Here is a 25,650-nt window from a genome sequence, read left to right on the forward strand (position 1 = left end):
ATATTTGAAACAAACCGAAAAAAAGTTTATTATGGATAAGAACACATAAGAAACTAGGTCTAATTCAGTTATCTTTAGATATATTCACGGAATTCGAAGTTCTATAGAATGGTATTAATGGTATTCAAGTATCACGAACCAGAGAGAATATTTTGGAACTGGCATTCACAGCTGCGCACACGGCGATAAGACTATAACCAAGCACACAATAAATGCTTGGGAGAGAAGCAAGAATTCTTATTTAAGCTCAACAAGGACTATAACCGGCGATCCTGTCACAGTATTAACATGCCAAAATGAAAGCACATTATTCCACCTCTCCGGGAGATAAAAGTAAGCCTTGTTTGAGGATGTTCTTTACAAAACAGCATAAATTTATTTGGAACGAAAGCCTTCAGGTGTTTTTACTCTGCATCTTTGAGATGTTAATACCGGTTAGTAAGTTTTCTGATTGCGTATTGATTAGGCCAAAACTAGTTTAGTGTGTCTAATATGCACTTTCTTAAGTGTAATCATTAGGTTAACAAGGTAATTGTTTAAAAGCCATTGTTTCTTAGTCTGAGGTAAAAGTAAACACAAATTTCAGCTAATTAAGCAGTAACTCTACCAATTACAGGATGCCAGTTGCAGCAACCTTGGTGGGTAACTGGAGAGTACGTTACTGTAAATGTAAAGGGCGGGTCTCACTTGTTAGAGATGGGAAAAAACCTGCACGCCCTTCGTTCGTTTGCAGAGGGAAGTTTTTAGGTTACCAACTAGATCTCGTATTGTTTGCTTAAGGATCGTAATAATTATTTGATTGTTCTCTTCGTATTCACACACTTCTGTTCACGTGATCAAAGTTTTTCGTGAGAAACCTCACATTATCTTATCCTTCACTTCTCGTTTCCGGGAGTAAAGAGGACCTCGTGTCACTACAGAAGTACCAACGAATAAGAAGGCTTCCAAGACAATGTCAGTGATCATTCACACTCTACTTTGCTATGATAAATATGATAAATGATTTGTGAACGAAGGTTGTTGCTGGCAGTTGCTTGAACAAGATATGCTACTGCTTTGGCGATCAATCTTTTATTCAAGCATGGCAATTAATAAACAAGAAAGAATTGTTTGGCGGCCACTCCCCTCCCTGCAACAATAGAACAAAAATCATTGTCATGAAAAAAATAAAAATCTTTAATAAGAGATATGATTGCTTTTATTGTCAATAAAATTATAATGGCGTTGATTTTTCAAAATTTATATTAATACCATTGCATTTTCTCTCACATATTTAATTCAATTTCAAACTACGTTTGACTCCTTTATCAAAAAGCAAGTAATAAATCTTATAGTATATGCAGAATTGTCTGTATTGTACCATTTGAATGAAAAAATCTAATAAACGATCTTCACATCATAGATAGAATTCGAAGCAAATTCGAAGTTTTTCCAACAAAATAGCTCGGTCAGAATCAACTGAGCAACAGAGGAGCCTGTAAGAAATAGTTTTAGAAGAAAAAAAAACATAATACTCTTCTTACTATCCTTGACAATTAAGACAGGACTCCGATTGTGATGATGATTAGAGTGATATTTTTGTGAATCCCTTTATTTTTGTAAGATTTATGCTAGCTTTTCCAAAGGTATTTTATTTCTTTGTTTAACCTTCTCTTCGTGGAAATGTTTTGTATTAAAATAGATTTTGAAGACAGATTTAAAATAGAACAAAATTTCTAATTATAGAATAATTGCCAGTTATGCTTTTTATTATGTACATTTTTCAACATGCTACTTATTCAAAGTGAAGGGTGAAACTGCATTGCAAAAAAATGTAGAGCCTTCGTAAATTAGTAAGTATCATACAATTAGTTGTGAAAACCTCGACTTTTATCTTGTCTAGGACACAATGAATCTTAAATGACTCTTTCGGCTGAAGGTGAGTTAAGTGGAAAGGCTTTCATTTCCTATCCCTCAAAACAGGTCACCAGAGGGATGAAACCCTTCACCTGCGTCTGAGATCGGCTAAGTCACCATTTGAATGAAAACATTTGATAAACAATTCAGGCTTATTTTGTGAAGTACAAAAAACAGTTCAACATTACATCTGTGTGATTCAGCTATTTGTGTTTCAAGATGTCGATGTACCATTCCTTAACAAAAGATTAGTCATAAGGCTCCGAGGTAGCCTCTCATAGGCAAGTACTGTATATGTTACTTCTGTTTACGGCAGTACTTGCAGGTTTACATGGCGCAGTGGGGTTGGAACAGGCATGTTGAATAATGACTAGTCAACTCTCAAAAGTCAACTTCAGGGAAAAAAAAACCCATAGGATCCATTGGAAGAAAACCAAACTTCTACATAGATCTTCATATAAATATGAACGTTTATATAAAGTGCTGAAGCCCTACGTCACAGACCCAATTTGAACCGTAATGACGTTCTTACTATCCCTAAAAAGTCTGGGAAATTGTCATCCTAAATTGCGTAAAATAATTGTATGTTATTTTATTTTAATATAATTTTTTCAGTTATATTTTAATTTAATTCTATAACACGTTACTGCACGCATAGAGGGATTCCATTGTAAGCATGCGCCCTAACTGTATGTGATTCCTAGTATTGTTTGAATTAACTGTACCGAAGATGTCCCATGATACTCAGGACGAAATATTTACTTATTACAAATCTTATTACTGTGGTTACGTGTGTATGTTTAGTCACGAATGCTCCACGGGTTTCATTATACAACAAATTCAGAAATAAGATATATCATCGTTTGCTTAACTCCTTGTAAACAATATCTCCAAGAGAAGCTCACTTTAACCTCAAATATAGATCTGATATCTACACGACATTTCTTTCTTTATTTCTTGCCGTCAAGTGAATCATATTCACCCTGCTTGTCTGCATATTTCTGTAGTCTTCTACTCCATGCAGTAACAAGCTCAGATGCAGATGTGAATTTCTTTCCGAAAATGCAGTTAACTAGTGTGATTTTCAATAGATTTCCAAAAATCACTTCGAACTTTTCAGTATAGTCATTATAAGTTTCACTGGTATGTCCTTTTTTTTTAACATCCCAGGTAGTGAGAGAAATTGTATCTGCCATAGTTGTTCTTCCACAGATTACGCTCCAGTTGATGCAAAGTTGTATCAACTGGAGCGTAATCTTCCACCACCGTTTCATACTGTTCCACCAATGTAAATAACTCGTAAAAATCTGATCCCTTCGTTGGTTATCGATATCCCCGTACTTAGTAGGTTAATAAACGATGCTACTGATTTAACTGCTGGGACTCTTTACGTGCGGTTATTAATAGTATTACAATTGTTGAAATCTTAAAGGAGGTTCAGTTGAAATATACATGTAATAAAAAGTGATGAACAACATCGCTAAAGTTATTGATCACCTTTTCTGTATTGCTAAATAGCATCGTTTATTGACCTACTAAATACAGGGAAGAGTGTTTGAAGAGTCAAAAACTCTTCAACATCCTTCATATTTACTATAACATTATCTGCATTCAACCTTTGGTTGATAATAAGAAAGAATTGGAGTCCATATGCGGCCGATAAGTTTTAAGGAAATGTTTAATATTTTTATGCATTATTAAAACGCCTGAGCCTGACATTCCCGGTGTGGGCTTGGTGAATGTATTTAAAATAGGGATAGGAAAACATAAGAGTTCTGGAATTGAAAGGAAAGTGACCTTGTTGTTCACATAAAACACTTGTTTTTCTCTTCTTGTTTTATCATTAAGGATAAACAAACATCGTTGTATCTTTATTTTCCGGTAAATCTTATTTACGAAAGTTTTCAACCTAACTGTACATTTAGTATTGTGGATGGATGAGCGAAAGATTGGGAATCCGACTCCCCTACTCTAAAAGCCAAACCCTCACTTTTCATGCCACATCATATCTCTAATAAACAAGGAAGTAATTTCATACCAGGTGACGAAACATAGAAGTCACTGAATTTTTATCTGAACCTGTGCCCGGGTGGATTAAGGATCAGGCAACCGGAACCTCTGCTCCAGAGGTTCCGGTTGCCTGATCACGAAACTTTTTCAAGCCACTTCAACTCTCCAATTCAATAAGCAAGATGGTGGTGGTGGTGTAATACCTGCCATTGAAAATATTATCTACCACAAAATCATCGAATAGATTTAATTTGCAAAATTTTGTTGATTATCGTGTTTTTGTGAATGTTGAAATATTTCAAATTCTAAGCACTAACTAATAATATATTTCATTGAAAAGCGTGCTAAATTTTTGAATGTGAAGCGCGCAATTTGTGTGTGTGTGTGTGTGTGTGTGTGTGTGTGTGTGTGTGTGTGTGTGTGTGTGTGTGTGTGTGTGTGTGTGTGTGTGTGTGTGTGTGTGTGTGTGTGTGTGTGTGTGTGTGTGTGTGAATTACTTCTGTTTCATAGTTTTGTATCAAGAAATTGAAATACGGTTCACTCTGAGATGACATTAAAACGATATGGAAAATATGGCATATTATGCCAATGGGGACGTAATATCCAGAACAATAATTACATCACGAAATTAAACCATTTTCATAGAAAAATAGGATTTTTTTTCATATTACAAATGCAGTTCCTAATTCGTTTCAAAATACTCAATATAACCAGAATGTAATTATTAATTTATTTTATCCTTTCATAAGAAAGTCATTCTTCCTTCCAAAAATAGAAAAAACATCACCTAGAAAATTAAGAGGCAAACTTTCATGAATTAATTTAAATTTTCCTTTAAAAATGGCATTTGTGATATGGACAAAATATGGAATAAAGCAAAGAATATGCTAGATTTTATTATAAAATTAACTCTTTAGTTTTTTGTACAATAACTGCTTTTTATGTAGTTTTCAGTCTCTTGAACTTCTTGTTTTAAGTTTTCGTATTTGTCATCTTGCAGTTTCATCTTGCCCTAGTTAAAAGTATTCTAGAAATGTATCAAACTCGCAAGCAGAATGACAAGTCTTAATTATTTATTTTTCTTCACATTAGGGAACAGCAGTATCTTCATTGCCATTATTCTCGGAGTTACTTTAATAGAAGATTCCTACACATCTGTCATTTGCGATGATGTGGCGAAGAGATAACCATAGCTCATCGAGGCTTCTCCGCAACTACTTTATGCAAACCCTATATTTTCGAGAGCAGGGAAGGTAGGGAAAAGAAAAGGGGTTTTACAGGGTACTCGACAGATCGCTATCAATGCTTGACCCACAAAAAAGGGAGAGAGTAATGCTGCACTAGCCAAAGGAAACTTATTATACATTTTCTCGAGGCACTCACGCAAGTGCGGGGGACAGAACCTAGAATTCCGAAGCCAACTTGCACGTGTGCGTGTTTGTGTTAGAGTGCTTAACTTTTTCTCACGGAGGAGGTGCGTTTAACCCTTCTATTTTCGAAATTGGATTTTAAACTGGGGAAGGAGGTGAAGCACGTGACACCATTTTAGTTTCTCTTTCCTCTAGCTTGTTGGACAATGGGTTTCTCTCCAAGTTGATTGCTGTTCTCTAATTGATTACGCGCCCACCCACTCACTCTATCTCTCTCTCTCGTACGCACGCACACACACACACACTTGTTTCGTCCTTTCTCAAGTGGCATTCTTCTATCCCCGTGAACCCGCCCACTAACCTGGCTACTGTGTTGTTCTCAGTTATCAACAGTAGTACACTGTATTAATAGGGGAAGGAGGAGGAAAACGAGCGCAAAAATGTTACCTCTTCTATGGCCACATTAAGTGCAATCATCAATAGCGATTAATCGAATCAGGTGCGTCTTTGAATCAAGAGATATTTGCCTAATCTAAATGTCACGAAACAATAAGCACGACCTTTAAGGTTAGTTAGCATTATCGATATTTAGAAGTAACAATTAGCTGAAGCACATAAAAATTCGTCCAAAAATTAAAATTTACACTTTGCTGTGCTTCATCGATGGATAGTGGCTTATCATAAATTTCCACAATACGTACTACGAGCCCAATCCAAAATAATGACAAAAAAGGAAACATAAACCAATATGATGTAATTAGACATCTTTATGAGAGAGCGACCCATTATTATAATTTGGACATATTAATTTCCACAGATGACTAACTACTAAATATTGCACACCGACTATTCGAAGCAACAAAGTTATAGCTCCTTTCACTATCTTCATTATTCCTGTAATGCATGCCAACTGATATAAGGAAGAACCATAGTTAGCGAGAAAAACTTTACTTGCATTCAAAGCTAGGTAACTCATCACAGGTTGAAAATATCAAGAACATTCCTCTTGTTTCTGAAGGACTTGGAACTCAAGTCTTTTTTCACCAAGTTTGGTGTGTTGAAATCATGACGTTAACCGAAAAGGTGTAATTGGTTGCCTTGGTTGGTGATGGAACTTGAATTTGGAGAGACACGTTCGTTTTCTTTTTTCTTGCTTTTTTTTCTTTCAGATAGATTGTTTTGGAAGCTGTTGAAGAATAAATGAGTTGTTTCCTTTAGTAGAGTGTGAAAAATATTTTCTATGCAAGAAGGCGGTTTCGGGGATTCTTCCTATGTTTATGGTCAGTATTTAGAAGGCTTGATCAGTAGGAAAGAATAACTGCCGTTAGGCACAATGCATATGGGTCCTGATCAAACCATGTGAGACAGAGAAGCCAAATGCATATTGTTCTTGACCAAATTTCACTTTGAGCGTCACAGTCTTTCGAGAAACGTTCTGCAATTATTCAGATGCGTTCATAAGACATTCTGTCATTTACATCATTTTCACTTCACAGCATCTTCTTCCTGTGCCGCAACATCCCTCGAACCATAACTGTCGCCGTAAGCAACTACCCCTGGATTCAAAAGCCCAGATAATTCCGTGATACGTGATACGTAATACAAATTACGTGATACGTAACCATCTGTGATAGTCTAGCAGACATCTGTTATTCTGACAGTGTTTTCTTGTGATATCTGGAAGGGTTCTGTTCCAATTTTGTGGCTTTTACTTTCTGACATTCATAACATTACCTTCTGTTTTCCACTGCTGTCAATGTCTTCAGCGATTGAATTCTGATGCTCCATCAGTGCTGCAATCTTGGAAAGAGACATATTTGTAATATGGTTCGATTATAACATCATTTCTGCCTGATTTTAGGTCATCGAGCCTATTATGTCCTTTGACCCTCTGTTGCTATCTTTATGACGTAAACACTAGATTAACCTAATACTCTGAAGTGTCTCAATACATGTTCGTGGACAGTATATCTTGCTGTACTAAATCAGAACAACACGACATGAAATAACAATATAAATAATAAATATTAACCGTAAATAAGCTCAAAATAAGCAACTTAAATAAAAATAAAAATAAAAATATTAGCTTTAAATAAGTTTAATAGCTAAGTCCAGGACGTAATAGATTAATGTTGATCATAAATATTAAAAGATTGTTAAGTTAGTTTTAGCATGAACCGGTTCAGAGTCGGAAACAAAGAGCTGCTTAACCTTGGAGGGATATTTTGTATAAATATTCTGTATGTAGGTTGTGGTTTTCAACGAAGTCAAAAAGAAAGAAGAGAGCCTGTCTTATAGAATACAAGGATAAAGCTTCCTCTATACGAAGATAAGAAAGACAATAGAATTTTGAATAAACGGGGCTGTTTACTACACCTCATTTAGAGAAAATATATTAGACTCAGTAAAAATCAATAACTGCATCTAATCATAACTTTTATTACAGTTTATTAAATAGTTAAAAATATTGTTGGAAGAAAAAAGTTTTATTGCTGTCAGACTGCGCTGATATATTGGCATCGGTTGTTTATGTGATGAAGGCAAACAGTAAATTAAACTATTACGAAAAGCGCATAAAAAGAGAAGGGTAGATAATGTCATACATCTTGAATTATAATGTGAAATTTCTATGCTACAATATGAAAACATTAAATCTTGTCACGTGGGACTAGACTGATTGATTTTAAGCTTCATTGCGTGGTTACCCATAAGAACTTTTTGTTGTTGTTGTTCTTAAACTCTTCCAGTAGCCCGATATTGTGTAAATTAATATGGCCTGCACTGAATTGGGTTATTGAGGATTATGGACACGTTTATTCAATACTCTTTATGTAAGCTGATTATTTTAAAGGTCTCCATTTGTCTGTTTTACAAACTGAGAACTTGTAAAAAATGAAAACCATGCCGACTCACTAACGGGCGAATAAATGACAGAAACAATTTCTTTAGTCACTGAATTCAAACCATGAATTTCGGGTCACGAAGTCGTTATCAGACCACTTGAGAGATTCTGCGATTTCATTGTGAAATGCAGTTAATTTGCATATTTTAAAAACTGAAGCGCTGAGATGTAGCACGGAATTAAGGTGTGCTTGAGATGTGAAGTATCTAATGCTGATACATAGTTTAATCATTTTCATAGCAGGGAATAAGCACTAACCTTGACTAATATTTAAAGCTTAAAAAAAACAGTTCGATTGCAAAGCAGCCAGAGAAATAAATAGTCTCCAAGTCACAAAGGTCAGGGGCTTTGAAACTCCACCTAGCGTACATTGGGGAAATACAATAATGTCAGCAATACTTGACGCGCAATAAAACTGGTTACGTGGATTTCTTTTCTTCTCTTTTAGCTTGGATTTTAACACCATTTAACCGAAGACAAGAACAAAATCCCACTAGCAGTCCAGCCTATTATTGCAGTCTTGGATCTGGGGCTTGACCTGCCATAACTTCTTAAGTCCTGGTTCGAAACGAGGTATCATTTAATTTAGTTTACTCCAAGTGCCCAGGCAGGTCTTCAAGGCTGTTGGTGATTAATATCTACTGGAGAAGGAATGAAAGGGGCAGGGGAGGAATGGGAATGTAGAGCACACGCTGGTCTATTATTGTAACAATCCCTTGATGCCCGCTCACCGCACCCGTCTTTTTTTTTTTTTTTTTTCTAATGCGAGGCGTGCAACATCTTTTCCTAAAGTGATACGTGGAAAAGCCTTTGGCATCAACAGCCATGTGCGCGTCGATCCCTCGAGGCAAAAGTGTGATTGTAAGCCTTACACGGACGAACTTCTCTAAGCTTACACAAAAAAATAAAGTCCTATATGCTGCGAAAATTTTACTCATTGAGTCTGGCCACTGCTGGAGCTGACTATGGAAAGGCTGAGATTCATCTGTATTGTTTTAATGTCCGATTTGGTGTTTTAATAAGAAGACTTTATGTTGTTTTTTGTGCTTAATAATTCCGGTTTTCTGTTTTTATTTCGAATTGCATTTTCCATATTTTTATTTTTTTCAGTGTGTTCTGTGCTTAACCATATCATATTTAAAATAGTCCGTATTTTTTAAATGTTCTGTTATATTTACCTTTCAATTTTACTTCCTGTTCCTTTTTTTTTTAGATTGTTTTTTCAAATTTTCTCAGTTACTGTACTTTTCAGCTTTTGTCTTTGAATGCGTTACATTTCCCATTATGTTACCAGACATCTTCTTACACACAACGAACTAATAAAGTTTTTAATAAAAATAATAACTAATAATATGAATTTCCTGTGACTGAACTTCAGCAGGTCATGTGTTAAGAGTTCGCTTTGTAAACTGCACTTGCATAATACGTCTCTTCCCTCATTGAAAAATCATGCAGCTGCACTTTCCGCTGTCCCAGGTCAAGCAAACATTAAGCGTGAGGTCGAGATATTTTGAAAGGAAAGGGAATACTTCTTGCCGTCACAATCTCTTTCCTTTCCTCTACGCCTTTCTGGGTCTCTCTCTCTATTATACCGCATACGAAGGATGATGGCTAAGCTCACGCACCGACGCTGTTTGTTTTCGGCTGACCACCTCCTCGCCGTTAACGGAGCGTCAACCAATCGATGAGATTTCCTGTTTGGATGAATAGATTGTGTTCGTTGAGTAATTACGGCCATGACATAGTGCGAGACACAAAGCAACCAGCGGGCCGCTGACATTACTCTAGCGTCTCTTTCGGAAAGTGACGACCACTTAGGTGAAGTCTAATGACCCCCAAATAATGGTAATTAGATGAGTGTGATTTTCACCTCATCATATATACTGGATTCATGGGTCACCGGAGACCCAGAGTAGCGGAGGGACAGTAATGAAGATTACAAGTGGGGTCAACACTGAGGGGATGGTTGGGAGATTAGCACAGAGAGAAGTACGCTATCTACATCCCCTTCCGAGAGTTAAAAAAAAAAGCTAGGGGAGGAGAAGGGCCAATCTCTATTTTGGGGCGAATATAACACGCATAGGGTAGATCCGCATGCGTCCGTTCCGGCTTCGTGACACATCCTGGGGAAGTCGGCAGGCCCGACTTGGCACAGGTGAGAGTAGACCGTTGACTTTCTGCACGCCAACATCAGCCCGCCGTGCTCACCTTCTCCCTCTCTGTTTCGATCACCCCCGTCATACCCACCCCCCTCTCGTCGTCACTCTCTTCTCCGTCGCCAGATGTATGTGTGAGTGTGTCCGTATGGGATGCAGACACCTGTCCAAATTTGCTCCTCTACCGCTAATCATAAACGTGGTGTCAGGCATCGCTGCACACGATCCGCTATTGTCTCAGCATCTACACGCGAAAAGGGATGTATGTCACGTGTGTGGGGGAGGGATGGAGTTAGGTAATTGTATCGCAAGAGGGGAGACTTTCATCCCTCCCGCCCCATTTCCATCGTTTGTCTGAAAAGCAAAGGCCAAGTTCGAAACTAGAGAGCGAAATGGCTGACTAATTGCCACGCGGCTCAGGTATTCAGAGTGGACTCCACACTTTCCACAACCGCTGCTCAACAAATTCTAACCAGTTAAACCAGACATACAACTGCAAATTTCCTAGGACCAATCAAATCGAAAAATATTTGCGTGCCATTTTTTGAATCGTTACTCAAAGCCATGCCTAATATCATTACTGCTTATTTTTCATTCTTCATCCAAGTCTTGAGGCTGTACCGACGACTAACCAGACTAGTTCACCTTCTCATTTTGTTTTCGCATTTTTACTTGTATATAGGTGGAAACTTGCAAAGTTTGACATTTCCAATCGTATTTATTCTGAAGCTGACGTGAATGCTGCTATTAGTGAATATGGGGTTTATTCAAACAATATCCAGACTGGTGAAGCTGCATAAGCACTCTAAAAAACAGCTCATTGTCCTTTAAAGTTAGCTTCTTGTGCCCCAGTAACTTATCACGTGGTTTCTAGTACGTTTGGAAATTCTTATATTTTGTACTGTCGCCGAAGCCTTCAGAGTGAAAGTTTTCCATCTTAGTATTTATATAGGATTCCACTTCAGAAAAAAATTCTTATCTTAAATCCTCCATGCTCCCTCTTCCGTATGCATGCTGACTTTCTATGTAATTAGTAACATTTATACAGAAGCTAAGCTTACAAATAAACTAAAGAACAACGTGTGGCATCTGATAACATTACAGCCATTTCATTCTTTGAATCTACCTGCCCGAATGCTTGACTATCCATGCATGCCACGAAATCTTTGCTGAAATCAGACCAATATCTAAATAACAAGTAGGACTAGTTTAATGACACCATATTTATCTCGTTCATAACCGCATCATCTGTTTTGTCCCCCCCCCCATACACACACACAGCCACACGCATGCACAAAATCAGGTATCTTGTGGACAGATACATAGACTTGTTTCTATTATTGACCACTGAATAACCTAGAGTCTAGATTAGTTTTGCTTGTGTATCGTCTTCAACATTAATGGTTAGTTGTGTCTAAATAAGGAAGGATAACTAGACTGACTTCGAAATCCAAAGAACATTTCTTAAAAAAATCTCTACACCCTGTTTTAACTCCGATAACATGACCAAAACAGATACTGAATTGAATAATCTGTTTTCTTCGCTGACATTGTGCTAATGATGTCTGCGCATCAAAAACCCGGACTTGCTCTTCCACTTGAGTTATTTCCTACCCAAAGCACTGCTGACTCTCCACAAATACCCAAACGGTCGTTCCGTGTTAGAATTCTGCTAATTTGGCCATGATTAACAATGCTTGTGACTCAACGTACTATTTAATATGCTGTTTGAAGTACAATAAGAGCACATACAAAATTACCTTCGCGTGCCAATGAACCAATAGAGGAAGTCCGAGCTGTTTCTTATGCCAAGAATTCCACGGAATGAGATACCAAGAAGGAAATATTTCGAATTCGTTCAATAAAAGCCCAGAAATCAATAAGCAGGAGCGACTGTACTTCGATTCCAATAACATGATGTGTTCAGTGAATAGCATTTCGGAAATGGGTGAGCGTCAGCACTCGCAAATGCAGAACACGTAAACAACACAGTTCATTCTAAAAATGTTCAATAATTTCGATACAAGATCTACAATTTAACGACTTTTCGGTCACACTAACACGTGCCGGGTGACAGTATTTGTGCTTCTTACTGCGCTGGCTGGTTATTGTCAATAATTCTCAGTATTTCATATATTTAAAAGTTCAGGATCCATCGAGTTCATGCGTTTATTGGACTACTTTTGAATCTATTTCGGTTATGATTATTTACAGTTTTTATTTTTATTTATTTATTTTTTTTTACGCATTTGCGCTTGGAGGCTTTAAGGTCATCGTATCCTCAGTTTGAAGAATCAGACAATTACCGAAGTGCTTATTAATCCCTGAAGACGTCTTGCGGCTGTGGTGATTAGTACTTGGTTATGTTAGGCGATGGTCATGCCTTAGGTACTTTAATGATCCGATGAGTCTTCTCAATAAGGGAAGCCAATATAATCCTGCGTTACCATCCATTTACACATCACTCCAGGCTAAACGCCATATTTTACTGTGAAATAATTTCTGCTACAAATCAGGTCAACTGTTTGTATAGGAGCAAGAAAGCGTGTACGACGAAAAAAAAAAAAAAAAGATGCCACTCCCTCTTCTTCGTAATTCAGGAGTACTTTCTAAAATAAAGGAAGTACGAGCGTACTCGTACTTGCGTAGTACTTCTAATGTTGATGCATCGCACTGCAATAGCCAGATGGATTTACTATTTCAAAGTCAGAAAAAATATTCCATCCCAGAAAAGGACAAATTTGTCGTTTTTAGAGATGGCATTTTTAAAGGATAAAAGAAATAAAAAGAAAAAATGATAAAGAAAAGAGGAGAAAAATAAACAGAGGTGATTTAATAGAAAAATAAATATTATGCTGTACATGTGAAGACAATTATGTGCATCGTTATCAAAGCAAAAGCTCGCACTTATTTACTATTCTATATGTAGCCTCAAACGTGACCACTGCTTTTCACGAACACAAAATTCTCTGCCCTGATGCCCAAGTTCCTGAACTTATTCTATTTAACAAGAAGATGCAGCTTTCCTACCTGTGACACGCAGCAGATCACTATCATAAGTGGAATGGCATACTAAAACAAGTGCTCAATGAACTTCACCGGTTTTTGATGCGTCACGTCATAGCACGCTATTGCTGCAAATACAGCACTGGAGAGAAATAATTTGTCCTTGACTCATCTTGTAAATGATAGTCCTGATTTTACTTTCCATGTTAAAGAAATAAACAAAAAAATTTTAATTCAGTCTCACCCACAAAAGCCGAAACCTATAACACAATTTAATACTATGAATCGGCAAGGATTGGGATATTCCGGAAACCTCAAGCTCCAATCTGAAATGTCTGAAAAAGACACATCGGTCTTATAAGCAAGAGAGATAGAGAGAGAGGTGTGTTTCAGCGTATCGTAATAATCGCTAGTGGCATCGTCAAACATCCATGCTTCAAGTGGAATCGCTATCCATTCTGCCAACATGACCATCGTGTGTGTGTGGGAAAGAGAGAGAGAGAGAGAGAGAGAGAGAGAGAGTGTGTGTGTGTGTGTGTGTGTGTGTGTGTGTGTGTGTGTGTGTGTGTGTGTGTGTGGTGCTCTTAAATTTTATATTTAATTTCAGATTAAAGTCGCCAAAGCTATAATTCAATAATAATTTCCGTATATTCAAGTAAGCTCGGTTTAAGGTTTCTCGCTGTAGTTGTTCCATATATATTTTGCACTTTTGCTTGTTTGTTAGGAAAACAAATCCCGGAGGTGCAATGCGTATTCGGCCTTATGCATACCGTGATGCATTAACTTTCGATCTTAGATTCAGTGAACAACTTTTTTTTTTTTGTTTTGATTCAAGACTAGTCGATAAACGACTTTTTCGCTTTAATTTTTTTTACGTAAATTGCCCTCGACGAAAGATTATAAACCTATCAATATTTAGTACTGCAATGAAAATAATTATTCATGCCTCCCTGAATGGTATTGAAGATTTTCACAAATCTTCAATACCATTTAATTTAATACAAATTTAATACAAATCTTCACCCATGTGAAGATTTGTATTAAAATTTGTTGATTCATTTCGGCGTATTTTTTCAGTAGGATCACTTTAACGCAAAATTAGGAAAATAAAAAGAACAGTGTCAGTACACAAGAATATCTGATTAAGATTGATAAATAAAAGACCCTTCTTTTTTTTTTATGATTGTCCTAATCATTTACTTACTAGTTGCCCGTTTCAAACTATTCTAATTCTGTCATTAGGTGAACTCGAAGCTTCAAACTGACAAAGATCATTCTTGTCAAATAAATGGGAAGGATCTGTATTAATGGTTAACTTAGAATTGGCGTTAGTTACAGTAGTTTGAATTTTAACTTTGATGAACCTTTTCACAAGAGTAATCAATGACCCACGATACTTGCTTTTTTGGTGACACCGAAATGATGGTCACGAAGACAACAATCCTTCAGCAGGTTTTTTTCCTTTGTAACGTTTTTTTTTTATTTTGTATAAAAAAAATTAAAAAACAAACAAACAAAAGTTCGACTCACCTGGCCGTTGAATATCACGGGTTGAATATTAAACACAGAAAGATTGTCTGTCTTGCGAAGAAACGCCGTCCACTGACTAGACCGAGATATCGATGTGTCCACCCACGCTTTTACTGTCCCTTGATCATCAACGATCTAAGAAACAAAAATCATAAGACTGAATTTATAAGGCACAGTGGTTATCAAGCTTAGATGGATTTAGGCTCAATACTTACAAATATGAATATACAACTGCAAGTGGAATTTCAGTCCATTTACAGGTATAACTAGTTACACATCTAGTGTAACTAGATTAATTCTGATCTTTTCAGTTGCGCGAATAATTACAACAAAAAAAATCATCTCAAAAGAAATAAACTTGACGCAAAATAATAATGAAAAAATATACTATACACCTACCTTTTAGTGTCCTCTTAAAAAGAAAAAAAAAGTATATAGCCATAGTGTACTATTCCATTAAAATGCCTCAGAAACCTGTCATTACGGTTCTCTAATGAGCGATGCGCCAGAAAGTAGCATACATGCGCATTTTGGTTTCGAGGACGGTTGTGGTTGGTTTACCAATGCCACATTTTAATCTAAACGATTATATCATGAACTTCTCACTCCTCTGTAGTTCCAGGATTTTAACTCCTCTATTGGGAACTACTAGACAGGTGATATTCCAGTCAGTTACTTGCTGCGTATCAAATAGAATACTCTTTGTAGACCAAACATTAAGAATGAGAAATCACTCTTATAATGTTCAACTGAATGAAAACGCAGAGACGTATTTTTGGTGTGTCGAAGGCCCTAACTCACAATGCGTAGATCGCAGTATCATCACGTAATCACACTGTCACAGACTACCCATCATTGGACGGTTTTTATTCCGAATAGCAAAATATGTTACTAGAAATATTTAAGTTAAAAATAAATTCTAGATATCAGTATGTCTATGCATTCACGACTGTAACTTGATTTATTCTGCCTTGTCTGCCTCAACTTTCACAGGGAGAAATCACTCTTCCCTTCTCTCTCTCTCTCTCTCTCTCTCTCTCTCTCTCTCTCTCTCATTTATCTTAATTAGTCTAGCTATTCAAATAACTGCAATTGTCAAATTCAGCTCATTCTAGAGATGACTTTTGTGTTCAAATCAAAATACAACATGCAGGGAAAACACTTCTTGGAAAAAAAGAAAAAATGCTGCTTCAGTTAGGAATCGCATTTTGATTTTCAGAGAATGAAGGCTCTCAACATCCATCTGGTGAAGATAATAGGAAGGAAATCGTATGAGAGACACTGAATATCCACTGTTGGAAGAGAATTATCGGATTTGTTAATAAAAATGGAACCAAGAAGAAGCGTGTATTGTGATATTAAGGGAAATGCTGAAACTATATGATCGCTCACAGATTTTTAGTTCCATATTTTTAAGGAAAAAATAGATTTTTTCCATAACTTTTCCATGTGTATCTCAATATTTGTACTCTAGGAAGTAGCATCTGTCATGCGAGTGTGCTACTTCCTGGTATTCCCTTCAGTGAAGAATATTTATCTACTCTACGTCCTCCTTAAGTAATAATTTAACGAAAACAGTTATTCTGTTTAAGAAAAGAAACTTTTTTTTTATCGAAACTCAGCATTCGTTTATATATTTAATCCTCGCAGTGATGAAAATTAAAGCCTATGAAATATTGAACGTGAAAATCATACTAAACAACGAATTCCCGTACACATTTGCTCGCCGTTATCTAACACTGGACAGCAACTCTATAACAAAAGACCCACCTGGAAATTTTACTTCGAGAACTAAAGCATGAAAAGAACATAACACATTCTAGAGTGATCAGAGAAAGGAATGAAATGTCACAAATATCTTGTGTTGACACTTGCTTGGAGCTTCAGTAGCTAAGTTTACCGTCTGGTTGGAAAGACCTCAGGATCTGAGGACCTGAGCACAGGTTCTAACCTCAGGACCCTTTATAGGGCTTTTCAACTTAAGGTGAGTTAGCTGGTCTCATTCGGACCCGAGTTTTTTTTTCCCCAAAACATGCAAACCGGCCAAAGAACCCACACAGACTACAGACATAGCTAGTGAGGTTGGAAGTCGCACTACTCAAACTGTCATTATGTGATGCTTCTTAAATGACGACAAACGTACCCAAACTTGCCCAGTGGGGGAGGAAGTTGTATGGTCCAATTCCTATTGCCGTTTCATTAATTAAAAGACTTACATTATAGTAACATTTAGATATTAAAGTAACGATAAGGAAATGAATTTATATTGGCATTAGTGACACGTATATTTACGTGTCACTAATACCAATATGTCCGCGCGGTTAGCCTAGTGGCTTTGCGCTTCGCAACCATATGCCTAGGGAAAGAGTGTCCTAGGTTCGATTTCCGTCGACCACGTGAGGAACTTAAGGATTTTCCTCCATAGCCAAGTTGGCCGGTCTTAGGCGTGGACAGCAGGGTTTTTCCGCCAGTTTATCTGGAGTTTTTCACCCCGTAAGCGAACCCGTGAACACACACACAGGCTACAGTCATAAAAAAATACGGCAAGAAAGGCAACGGGAAACTACCTTGCGTCACTATCTCCCTAGTAATCAGTTGTAACCCTCTCAAAGAGAGGAAGCCACAGGATCAGATCAGAATACCAATATAATCTGGTATTTGAGCTGCTAAACACAATCAGATTTTAGGCCTAAAAATAAAGAGATTCTACACGAGTAAGGAAGAAATTACAAAAGTATGCAACCTAATCACTGTAAGAATTAATGAGCATCCCTTGCCGTCTTTGTCTTCGCAAAAATCGTCTCCTTGCAACTAAGCAAACCAACACGAAAATAATACAGCTAAGCGAAGCATGCTTTGGGTGTGACTGTCACCAAATTCGACCGCTAATCACGAATATGTACCACGTGGTATGCTCTGCGCACAATCTCGTTACTTGTTTGTTTTTCTTTCATGGAATCTTCCGTTTGTTTTCTTATTTACATCACGAACGTCCACTGTTTGTATTTGTGACGTCACAATCGCTAAAATGTGTATGGGAAAGTGCGTGTGTGTGTGTGTTTGTGCTCCCCCCGGCGAATCCCGACATGTATCACGCAATCAAAGTTGTATTAAAACTGTGTTGCAGCTGAGGATTCACCGACGCGATCCAACAAACGCAAAAATATAATGATGTTGGTTTATTTCCTTCGTGGATTAAATCGAGTGGGGTACAGAAAGAGCTGTTGTGACAAACTCAACGGTCCACACCGAAGCCACAAAAAGATGAATATATTAACCGAGCTGAGTCTCAATGAGAGTTCCACTTCTGTCAAGAATGTTTACCATCCGTACTCCCTTTGAATCCCTCCTATTGTGTTTCACTTCGCCGAACATTCTCCCCCCCCCCCTCACCTGCGTACATTATGGACTAAATTATAAGCTTCGACGCTCAAAGGTCCGGCTGGCTAGTTGATTTAGCTGCCATCTGCGTCGGTTGCAAACAATTTCCGTTGTTTAGCTGATCAGCCAGTGTCCAGCTTTCACACATGTCCATTTCCACGCGCTGAATGGTGAACGGATATCAAATCCCATTCAATTCTACTTTGTCTTCTTCTCCACCATGTGTACCGAGGGGTTAATGTTGGTTCGTGTTTTCTGTTACGCTGTTTACACGAGTGGGTACTAAACAACATATTAGAAGAAAGACAACACCGTCTAGTACTTCTTTTGTCCGTTCCTCCCTGTCTAAGCTGGCTCTAAATTCCATAAAAAACACAATAGTAACTTATTGTGGTTACTACTTTCAATATAGATCAAAATAGTTTTTTTTTAAAAAAAGTTTTAACATTTTAAGTTAAGCTAATATAAATTTATATGATACTAGCTGAACCGTTTTGCGTGAAGGACTGCGCATCAACACCATGATTTTTCCCCCCTTCAAAATGCGTCAATGATGTTAAAATGAATAACTGCTGCCACAAATAATGGTTTTTCCCTTAGTTTTAAATGTTGTGGATCACTCCTTGCTATATACTATACTATACCTGCTGGCGCGTGGCTCGTATCTTTGGAAATTCATTGTTGTCATTCCACTTAGCTGAATTGTCAGTTCACTGGCAATAATCTGTAATGTTTAGATCGAAATATTTGATTATTGAAGTGTTATTAAATCTCTTGTATCTATGTGTTTCATCGTTGGTTTTACTACTTAGCAAGTGTCATTAAAAATTCTCGCTGTGCGCGCGCACTCTTGTAGTCATTAAAATCGTAGCAGAAAATGTAAAGCAGAGGGGAAAAAGTGTGATTATAACCAACAGTACAGACGCGTTATTTCCAACTTACCTTTTCATTACATAATTTTCGTTAAATAATTAATCTAACGGAGCAACTGGGAGTGTCACGAGAAACAGAAATGAAAGTGTAGTAAAGGGTTTAAGTGCAATATTGTCATTTTGCTAAGATCAATGGTTTGCAAAATGACGCTTCGTAAGCGCGTACTTTGTTGCGTTTGTCACATTTGTCATTATTGATCTCTCTCGCAAACCCAAATTTTTCAAGTTACAGACGATGCAAGATGTTCATTGTTAAATAAGGAAAGATTGTTAAAAGCGACAGCTGTTGTTCATTCCAATTTACAAAAATTGGCTTGTGGCGCCATCTGACGGAAAATAGCAGCATTTTCTTCACTGTGGAAAGGCATGTATTATCGATTTTGTATTATGCATATTCAAATACTATTAAAGGCAGGGGGAAAAAAGTATGTATTTAATAAAGCCTTATGATGACAACCGTATATATAATTACATGCTGTGAGTTCTGAAATACCTTGTTGCGAGTTAAATACATAGCCAGAATGGGCATTAACTTGTAATCAGCACATCTTTACCAGTGACACTCATACGTCACGCCTTCATTCTAGTTCCCCTCAAAAGGCTTTTGATAGATCCATTGAGACTTTTCTTTGGGATCATTCAACTTTTAGTTCCCGTAGCAATCTAGTGATAATATTAAGGATACTTTTAACTTTCTGCGTAATGCTTATAAAGATTCAGAGAGCTTTTACTTTAAGAAACGTCTCAAGAAATTAAGTACGACATTTTATAACAATGCAGTGCACAAAAATGGTTGGGTACTTACAACACTTTATATACGGAAGGACGTAAAGGACCCACGAAATACTGATGGACGCGCATCAAATTTTACAAGTAGATAAAAAAGTATATAATTATTTACTAAGGATGCGGTGATCAATTGAGGATATTTATAATAATAATGCATGCAATGTTTTTCTTGTTTGATATACAAACAAGGACAATGACTTAATATCGTTCTCCCATCAGGAACAATACCACAACGAGAAGGCTCCTCTACCCGGAAGGGAGCCTTCTCTCACCGATTTACTCTAAAGTCTCTTTCACACAGGCCTCCGGTTCAGTTTCTAATGCATATATTTTACACAGTATCTTCACAGATAATTTGAAAGGACACCTGTAACTCCTCCGCTTTCCTTTCACTACTTGAGATCCTGGAAGCATCACCACGTATTCGCAGATCTATCTCTCATTGAACACACTTTCAATACCTCTGAAAAGACTCTGTAGGTATGTCCTCAGAAAAAAAATACAGCTCACAGTATTCAATATAATGTTGATAAGTTTATTTTTCTTTCTTCTAAACCTACCCATCCACAGTATCAGTGCTCTCATTTCACTGATAACAATATTCAAGAATAGATGTTGAAATTTCACACTGAAATTCCTCATTTATCTTTCATTAATTTTTTAAGCGTATCCATAAGCTGAGAATTTACCTTCATAAATTTCAGTTAACAGAGAACTGATGCTGCATTTACCAAATGAAATTAAAATATTAAAAAAAAAAAAAAAAAAAAAAAATCTAATCACTTGGACGAGCCACATTCGATCAATAAGAAGTTCTAAATTATGTGTGGTGCATAAGAAATTCTAAATCTACTCATTTAAACAAAAATATGCTTTTTTTATTTTTTTTTTTATTTTTACGATTTCTTTTATTATTTGCAATGAAATAAGATAGTGTTTGGATAAGACCAGTTTACTAATTCCATAGTCTCACTCAAGGCTTAGTAAGTACTGCCATCTAGCGGGTTCCAAGAGAAACGATACATGAAAAAGTCTAAATGGTTAAGAAGATTAGGTTATAACACAAAAGAATTTTACATGTGGGTGTGGGTGGAATGTTAAATAAACATGTTTTTTTTCGAATACGACTATAATTATGAAAATTAAATAAAGAAATGCTAAGACATTGTGGCTTACGTTATATAAATATAACTTTGTCGTAAGTGAAATGCAAATATGACTAGTTATAGTTTTGTTATTTAAGAGAAAATTAATCAAACACTCTGAGATTTTATTTAAACAAGATACTTATCGGCGAGACATTTAAAATGCTACATTAATTTAGATGCACTTTAAATTCTGATTCAAAAAATATATTTTTATCTTGATATCTTTAATTTTTATATTATCTTTCTTTAAAATAATATTAAGTAAGAGATAATGTTAACTCTAAAAAGAGCAGAATTACATTGAACTTCCACATAAATTCACACAGAGAAGTTGTGTAATCTACGTACAAGGAAAAATGAGTATTGTATTTATTTGTATTATATTACTCTATTTGTAATCAATACGAACATGAAAAAACCAGTTGTCAAATTCCATCACAGACGTAAGCAATTTAATGTTACCAAGAAGGATGAGGTGAACGGTCTCAGGCGAAGGAACAATATTCAGAAAATCTATTAAGTTCGCTCAAATTGCAAAAACTATCTTACGAGAACAACTATATTGCAAACCAAGATTACTTTTTAACTTGTATAAATTAAAAAAAAAAAAGACATCAGTAACAATGGTCTAAGTGATATTGGCCTAACAGAAACATTTTGTAAAAAAATTTCAATCCAACAATTCTTTTGTCCGATTTCTGCAAAAAATAAGCGCGTGTGTTTGCGCACGCCCACACATACACACATGCTGGAGCAATTAACGAAGAATAACTTAACAGATAATTTGAACAATGGCAGCATGGACGGGTTAAGCGTAAATAATCTTAAATACTTTATAATTAGTTAATACTCATTCCTCGTATTTACATCTTTAATTTGTTTGACTTCAAAAATAGAGCGAATATTATAACAATTTTCTTCATTGGAATTATTTCCTTAAACTATCGGTAGATGGCAGTAAGAGTACCTCATTTTAATTAAAACGACTATGGATGCAAACGTTCAACAAATCATTAATAAACATTTTAAAGCGAAAATGATTTAAATGAATTACTTTAGTGATCGTTTTTTGTTTAAGCCATAGATATCTCTGATCCAGAGCAATTGATTCAATATTATTAAGTAGATAAGAGAGAATAAACACTGTTCGCTGAGTTACAAAAAAAAAAAAAGTACCCTAAAGATACCGTAAAGTATTGTGGCATTTATAAACTCATAATTCGTGGTTTGCATGCGTCAAAATGGACCATGCGCCATGCATACAGACAACAATATGCTGGAACTAACATTAAGTGAAAGGCTATAAAAATGCTTTAATCTCATTACCAAAAACAGTTTGATAAGTAATTAAACGCTTGTATCGTTAATGCACTAGAGTGAGAAAAAATTGATCAGTGTCCTCTAACTTTATTACTTTTATTAATTTATTTGAAAATAGCAGTCTAACTAATGTATTTGAATTTATCAATTCTTTTGAAGAGGTGAATAATTTGAATTTTCTGAAATTATAACAAGAATCTATAACAATGAATTCGATCATGAATACATTTAGAGGATAGTCAAATACAAGTTTTATCTTCATAATTTTAATCAATATATTCGTCATTAATGTTTCTTCCAATAACCATCAGTTGTCATCAGTATATCAGCAAAAGATGGAGGGGGGGGGTAGAAAAAATCAAGAGCAACGAGGATATTCCTCACAATGAATGGCAAATTATAAAGTACATTCAAAAGTTCTTCATGGAGTTTTTAAAAGTTCCCCTCATGTATTACCTAATGCGAAATTACACCGTTAATGCAGGAATCATAAACGAATTCTTACGCTGCCTTCACACGACTAGATGACACTTTAAAAACAGAAATTAGATTACTTAGTGCTTTGGTCAAATTAAGAATATTTTAAGTGCGTATTTATTTCCTATAGTTTATTATTTGGCAAACAGTATGATTCCTTGTTATCTTCCTGTGTTTACTTGCCTCAGCCTTTTCAGAGGTTAGCTGCACTGACCGGTCATCCGAAACACGGCACAAGCCAAGCCAGCTGACGTGACCTGATGTAAATGGCTCTAATGAGAGCCGTTAATGCGCGTGTGTCTCAACTGGGTACCCCCCTACTCTTAATTAGCTCTGATTAATGGCAACACTTCCATCCAATATTCATCACGAAATTCATTACCACACCAGGCGGGCCCTACTTTGGATGATCAAAAACCGCATCATTAATTGCCAACTTGGAAATGAAGACAGAAGATTAATAACTTGCTAGTTAGAAGTTTTAGAACACTTACAAGGCAGTTTTGAAAAGGGGGACTTCAATGCTCGCTGTAACAAGGGATTGTGTTCTAATAGAATCTTGTTTGATGTCTTGATTGAGCAGAAAGCACAAACTGTTCGTGTTGAGAATGGCGTCTTGTCTAGGTACTCTACTTTGGTTGCTGTTACCAGTTTGTTTCGGAAAGATTACACGAAGTGACACCTGGTGGTAAACGGATGAAGATTTGCTGAAAAACAGTAGTTGAAAATAATGAATGTACACAGTTGTGTTTAAATATGGAAGACATTTTTCGTTTCTATAACTTATTTGAAGATAGTTACCAAAACCTCAGTAAGGAGATTTTGGTAACCTCCATTTTTAGCCAAGAATTATCCTAAGAAGGATTATTCTTGGCTACAAAAAAGGAATGCTATCAAAGATAGATGCAAAGCAAACGGAAAATTACTGTAAACCTGACCATCCATAACGAATTCTTCGCTCTTAAATCTAAAGCATTGGAAAAGAGATAAACTGAAATATACTTAATTCTACGTTATTTCTCTCTCTCTGTCTATCTCCTTTTTTCTTTCTTCCACACTAGTCATTCGTCAATAGGGAAATGAATAATCATTTTCCTATTGATGTAACATCGAAAAACGGACTGAGTTCAAATCCCGATCAAATAAAGGCTTTTCTGATGAAGATAAGCCATATCCTATCGAAATAAACACAACCAAATTAGATTTATATTAGCAAGAAGAGAAATCTTTCCAGTATTTGAAATTGAATGAAATTTGAAAAAACTTTCCAATAGTATAGCAATATTACGTGGAGAACTGCAAAAAAAAACTCGAATAAAAATACTCGGAAAATATCGTCGTCGTAATCCGGTAGCATCCTCTAAAAAGAGGGTTGCAGCAGATGAGCAGCTCTTCTCCATTTCTCTCGGTCTGCTGCCTCCGTCATTTTTAAACCAGTCCATTCCACCATGTCATTAAACCACTCTTTGGTTGGCCTTCCACGTCTTCTCTTCGCTTCAACTCTCCCTTATGTAATATAGTTCTTGTCAGATGTCGTGTGGAAAATGTAATCAAATAAATTACCACGTGTTCAGAATTCTGAGTTTTATATGTCAAAAAGTTAATTTCTCAACTCTCAAAAAGGGAGAAACCCCAACGTAGCCGCCGCCCTGATGTATTTCTGAGTCGGAGAAGGAGGTGAAAAATCTTGAACAGCTCAGACATTAACAAAAAAAAAAAAAAAAAAAAAGAACAGAAAGGACAGTATCATCTTTGTAATTCTTTTCAACACCATCTTCCATAAGTACGTGTTGTCTGGTATTTCCTGAGTACACATTTAAGTACCAGAGATATTAAAGATCAAGATCAATCGTAACATTTTTAAATAATGGGATCAATTGCCTCTGGCCAGTAAACAGTCCGCGCACTTCTGCTGGGTTTGAGTTCCTCCTACGATGCGAAGAACCCTTTATAGGGACTTTTCAAGTGACAGCCGATCCCAAATGGAGGTGGCGGAGTTTTTCTTCTCCGGAAATTATAGTTTTTCATATCGAAAAACAAGCAAATCGGAAGGAACATGCAATTAACTACTTCAGCCATTATTCCGACCAGTCCGAACCCCACGACACTTCCCCAAGGGATTATTTAAGAGACGTTTCTCTCTCTCTCTCTCTCTCTCTCTCTCTGTTGCAAAGATGAGATAATAAAGCTGTGAGGTTCGAATGTCATATCCTGAAGATGCCATTGGCAATTCGAATCTTCGAAATAGTCAATGGCACCGCTAAATGAGTACAACTGTTTGCCAAGCGCTTGATGCTGCGAATTTTCAAAGAAATGTAGTAAAATTGGCCGCCAAATGAAATGAAATTCCCGTAAAGAACGGAATGTAAATTTACGTGTTAAGAACTGGCCGCACATGTTTTTGGTTTTGATTTCTTTAGCCACCGCAACGTGTACAAAAAAAATGTATATATCTATAGCCAACTCTTAAATGCCACCTTTCATTCCAGTCTTTATTGAGGGAAGAATAGCTGAGTTGACTTCAATTATTCAAAAACTCGATCTTGTCTTGTTTTCATGTCATTTTTTGATGATGTTGTGTTTATTAGAAATATGCCACATAACATCGGCCATTTCTTGTCATTAATCATATCCACAGCAGCTTTAGCATCCAAAAGTTACATTTTCATCGGTTCCAGATGTAATTTTAGTCTAAAAATGCTAATTCGAAATAAATGGCTGGCTGAATGAGAA

At 36.4% G+C, this 25,650-nt stretch overlaps 1 protein-coding gene across 2 annotated transcripts in view; it reads right to left on the reverse strand.

The window, feature by feature from the left end:
• Positions 1-25,650, reverse strand: part of LOC150105346 (histone-lysine N-methyltransferase MECOM-like) — a 290,030-nt gene that overhangs the window by 121,489 nt on the left and 142,891 nt on the right. For both annotated transcript variants that reach the window (XM_090394732.1, XM_090394733.1), the window contains one exon: positions 14,871-15,005. In XM_090394732.1, coding sequence (XP_090250858.1) covers positions 14,871-15,005 — 135 coding nt within the window. The remainder of the gene's footprint in view (positions 1-14,870; positions 15,006-25,650) is intronic.

Source organism: Typopeltis vanoorti, chromosome 6 (assembly GCF_054136105.1).
Source record: "Typopeltis vanoorti isolate ZY-2024b chromosome 6, IOZ_Tvanoo_1.0, whole genome shotgun sequence".
In the NCBI taxonomy this organism is placed as follows: Eukaryota; Metazoa; Arthropoda; class Arachnida; order Uropygi; family Thelyphonidae; genus Typopeltis; species Typopeltis vanoorti.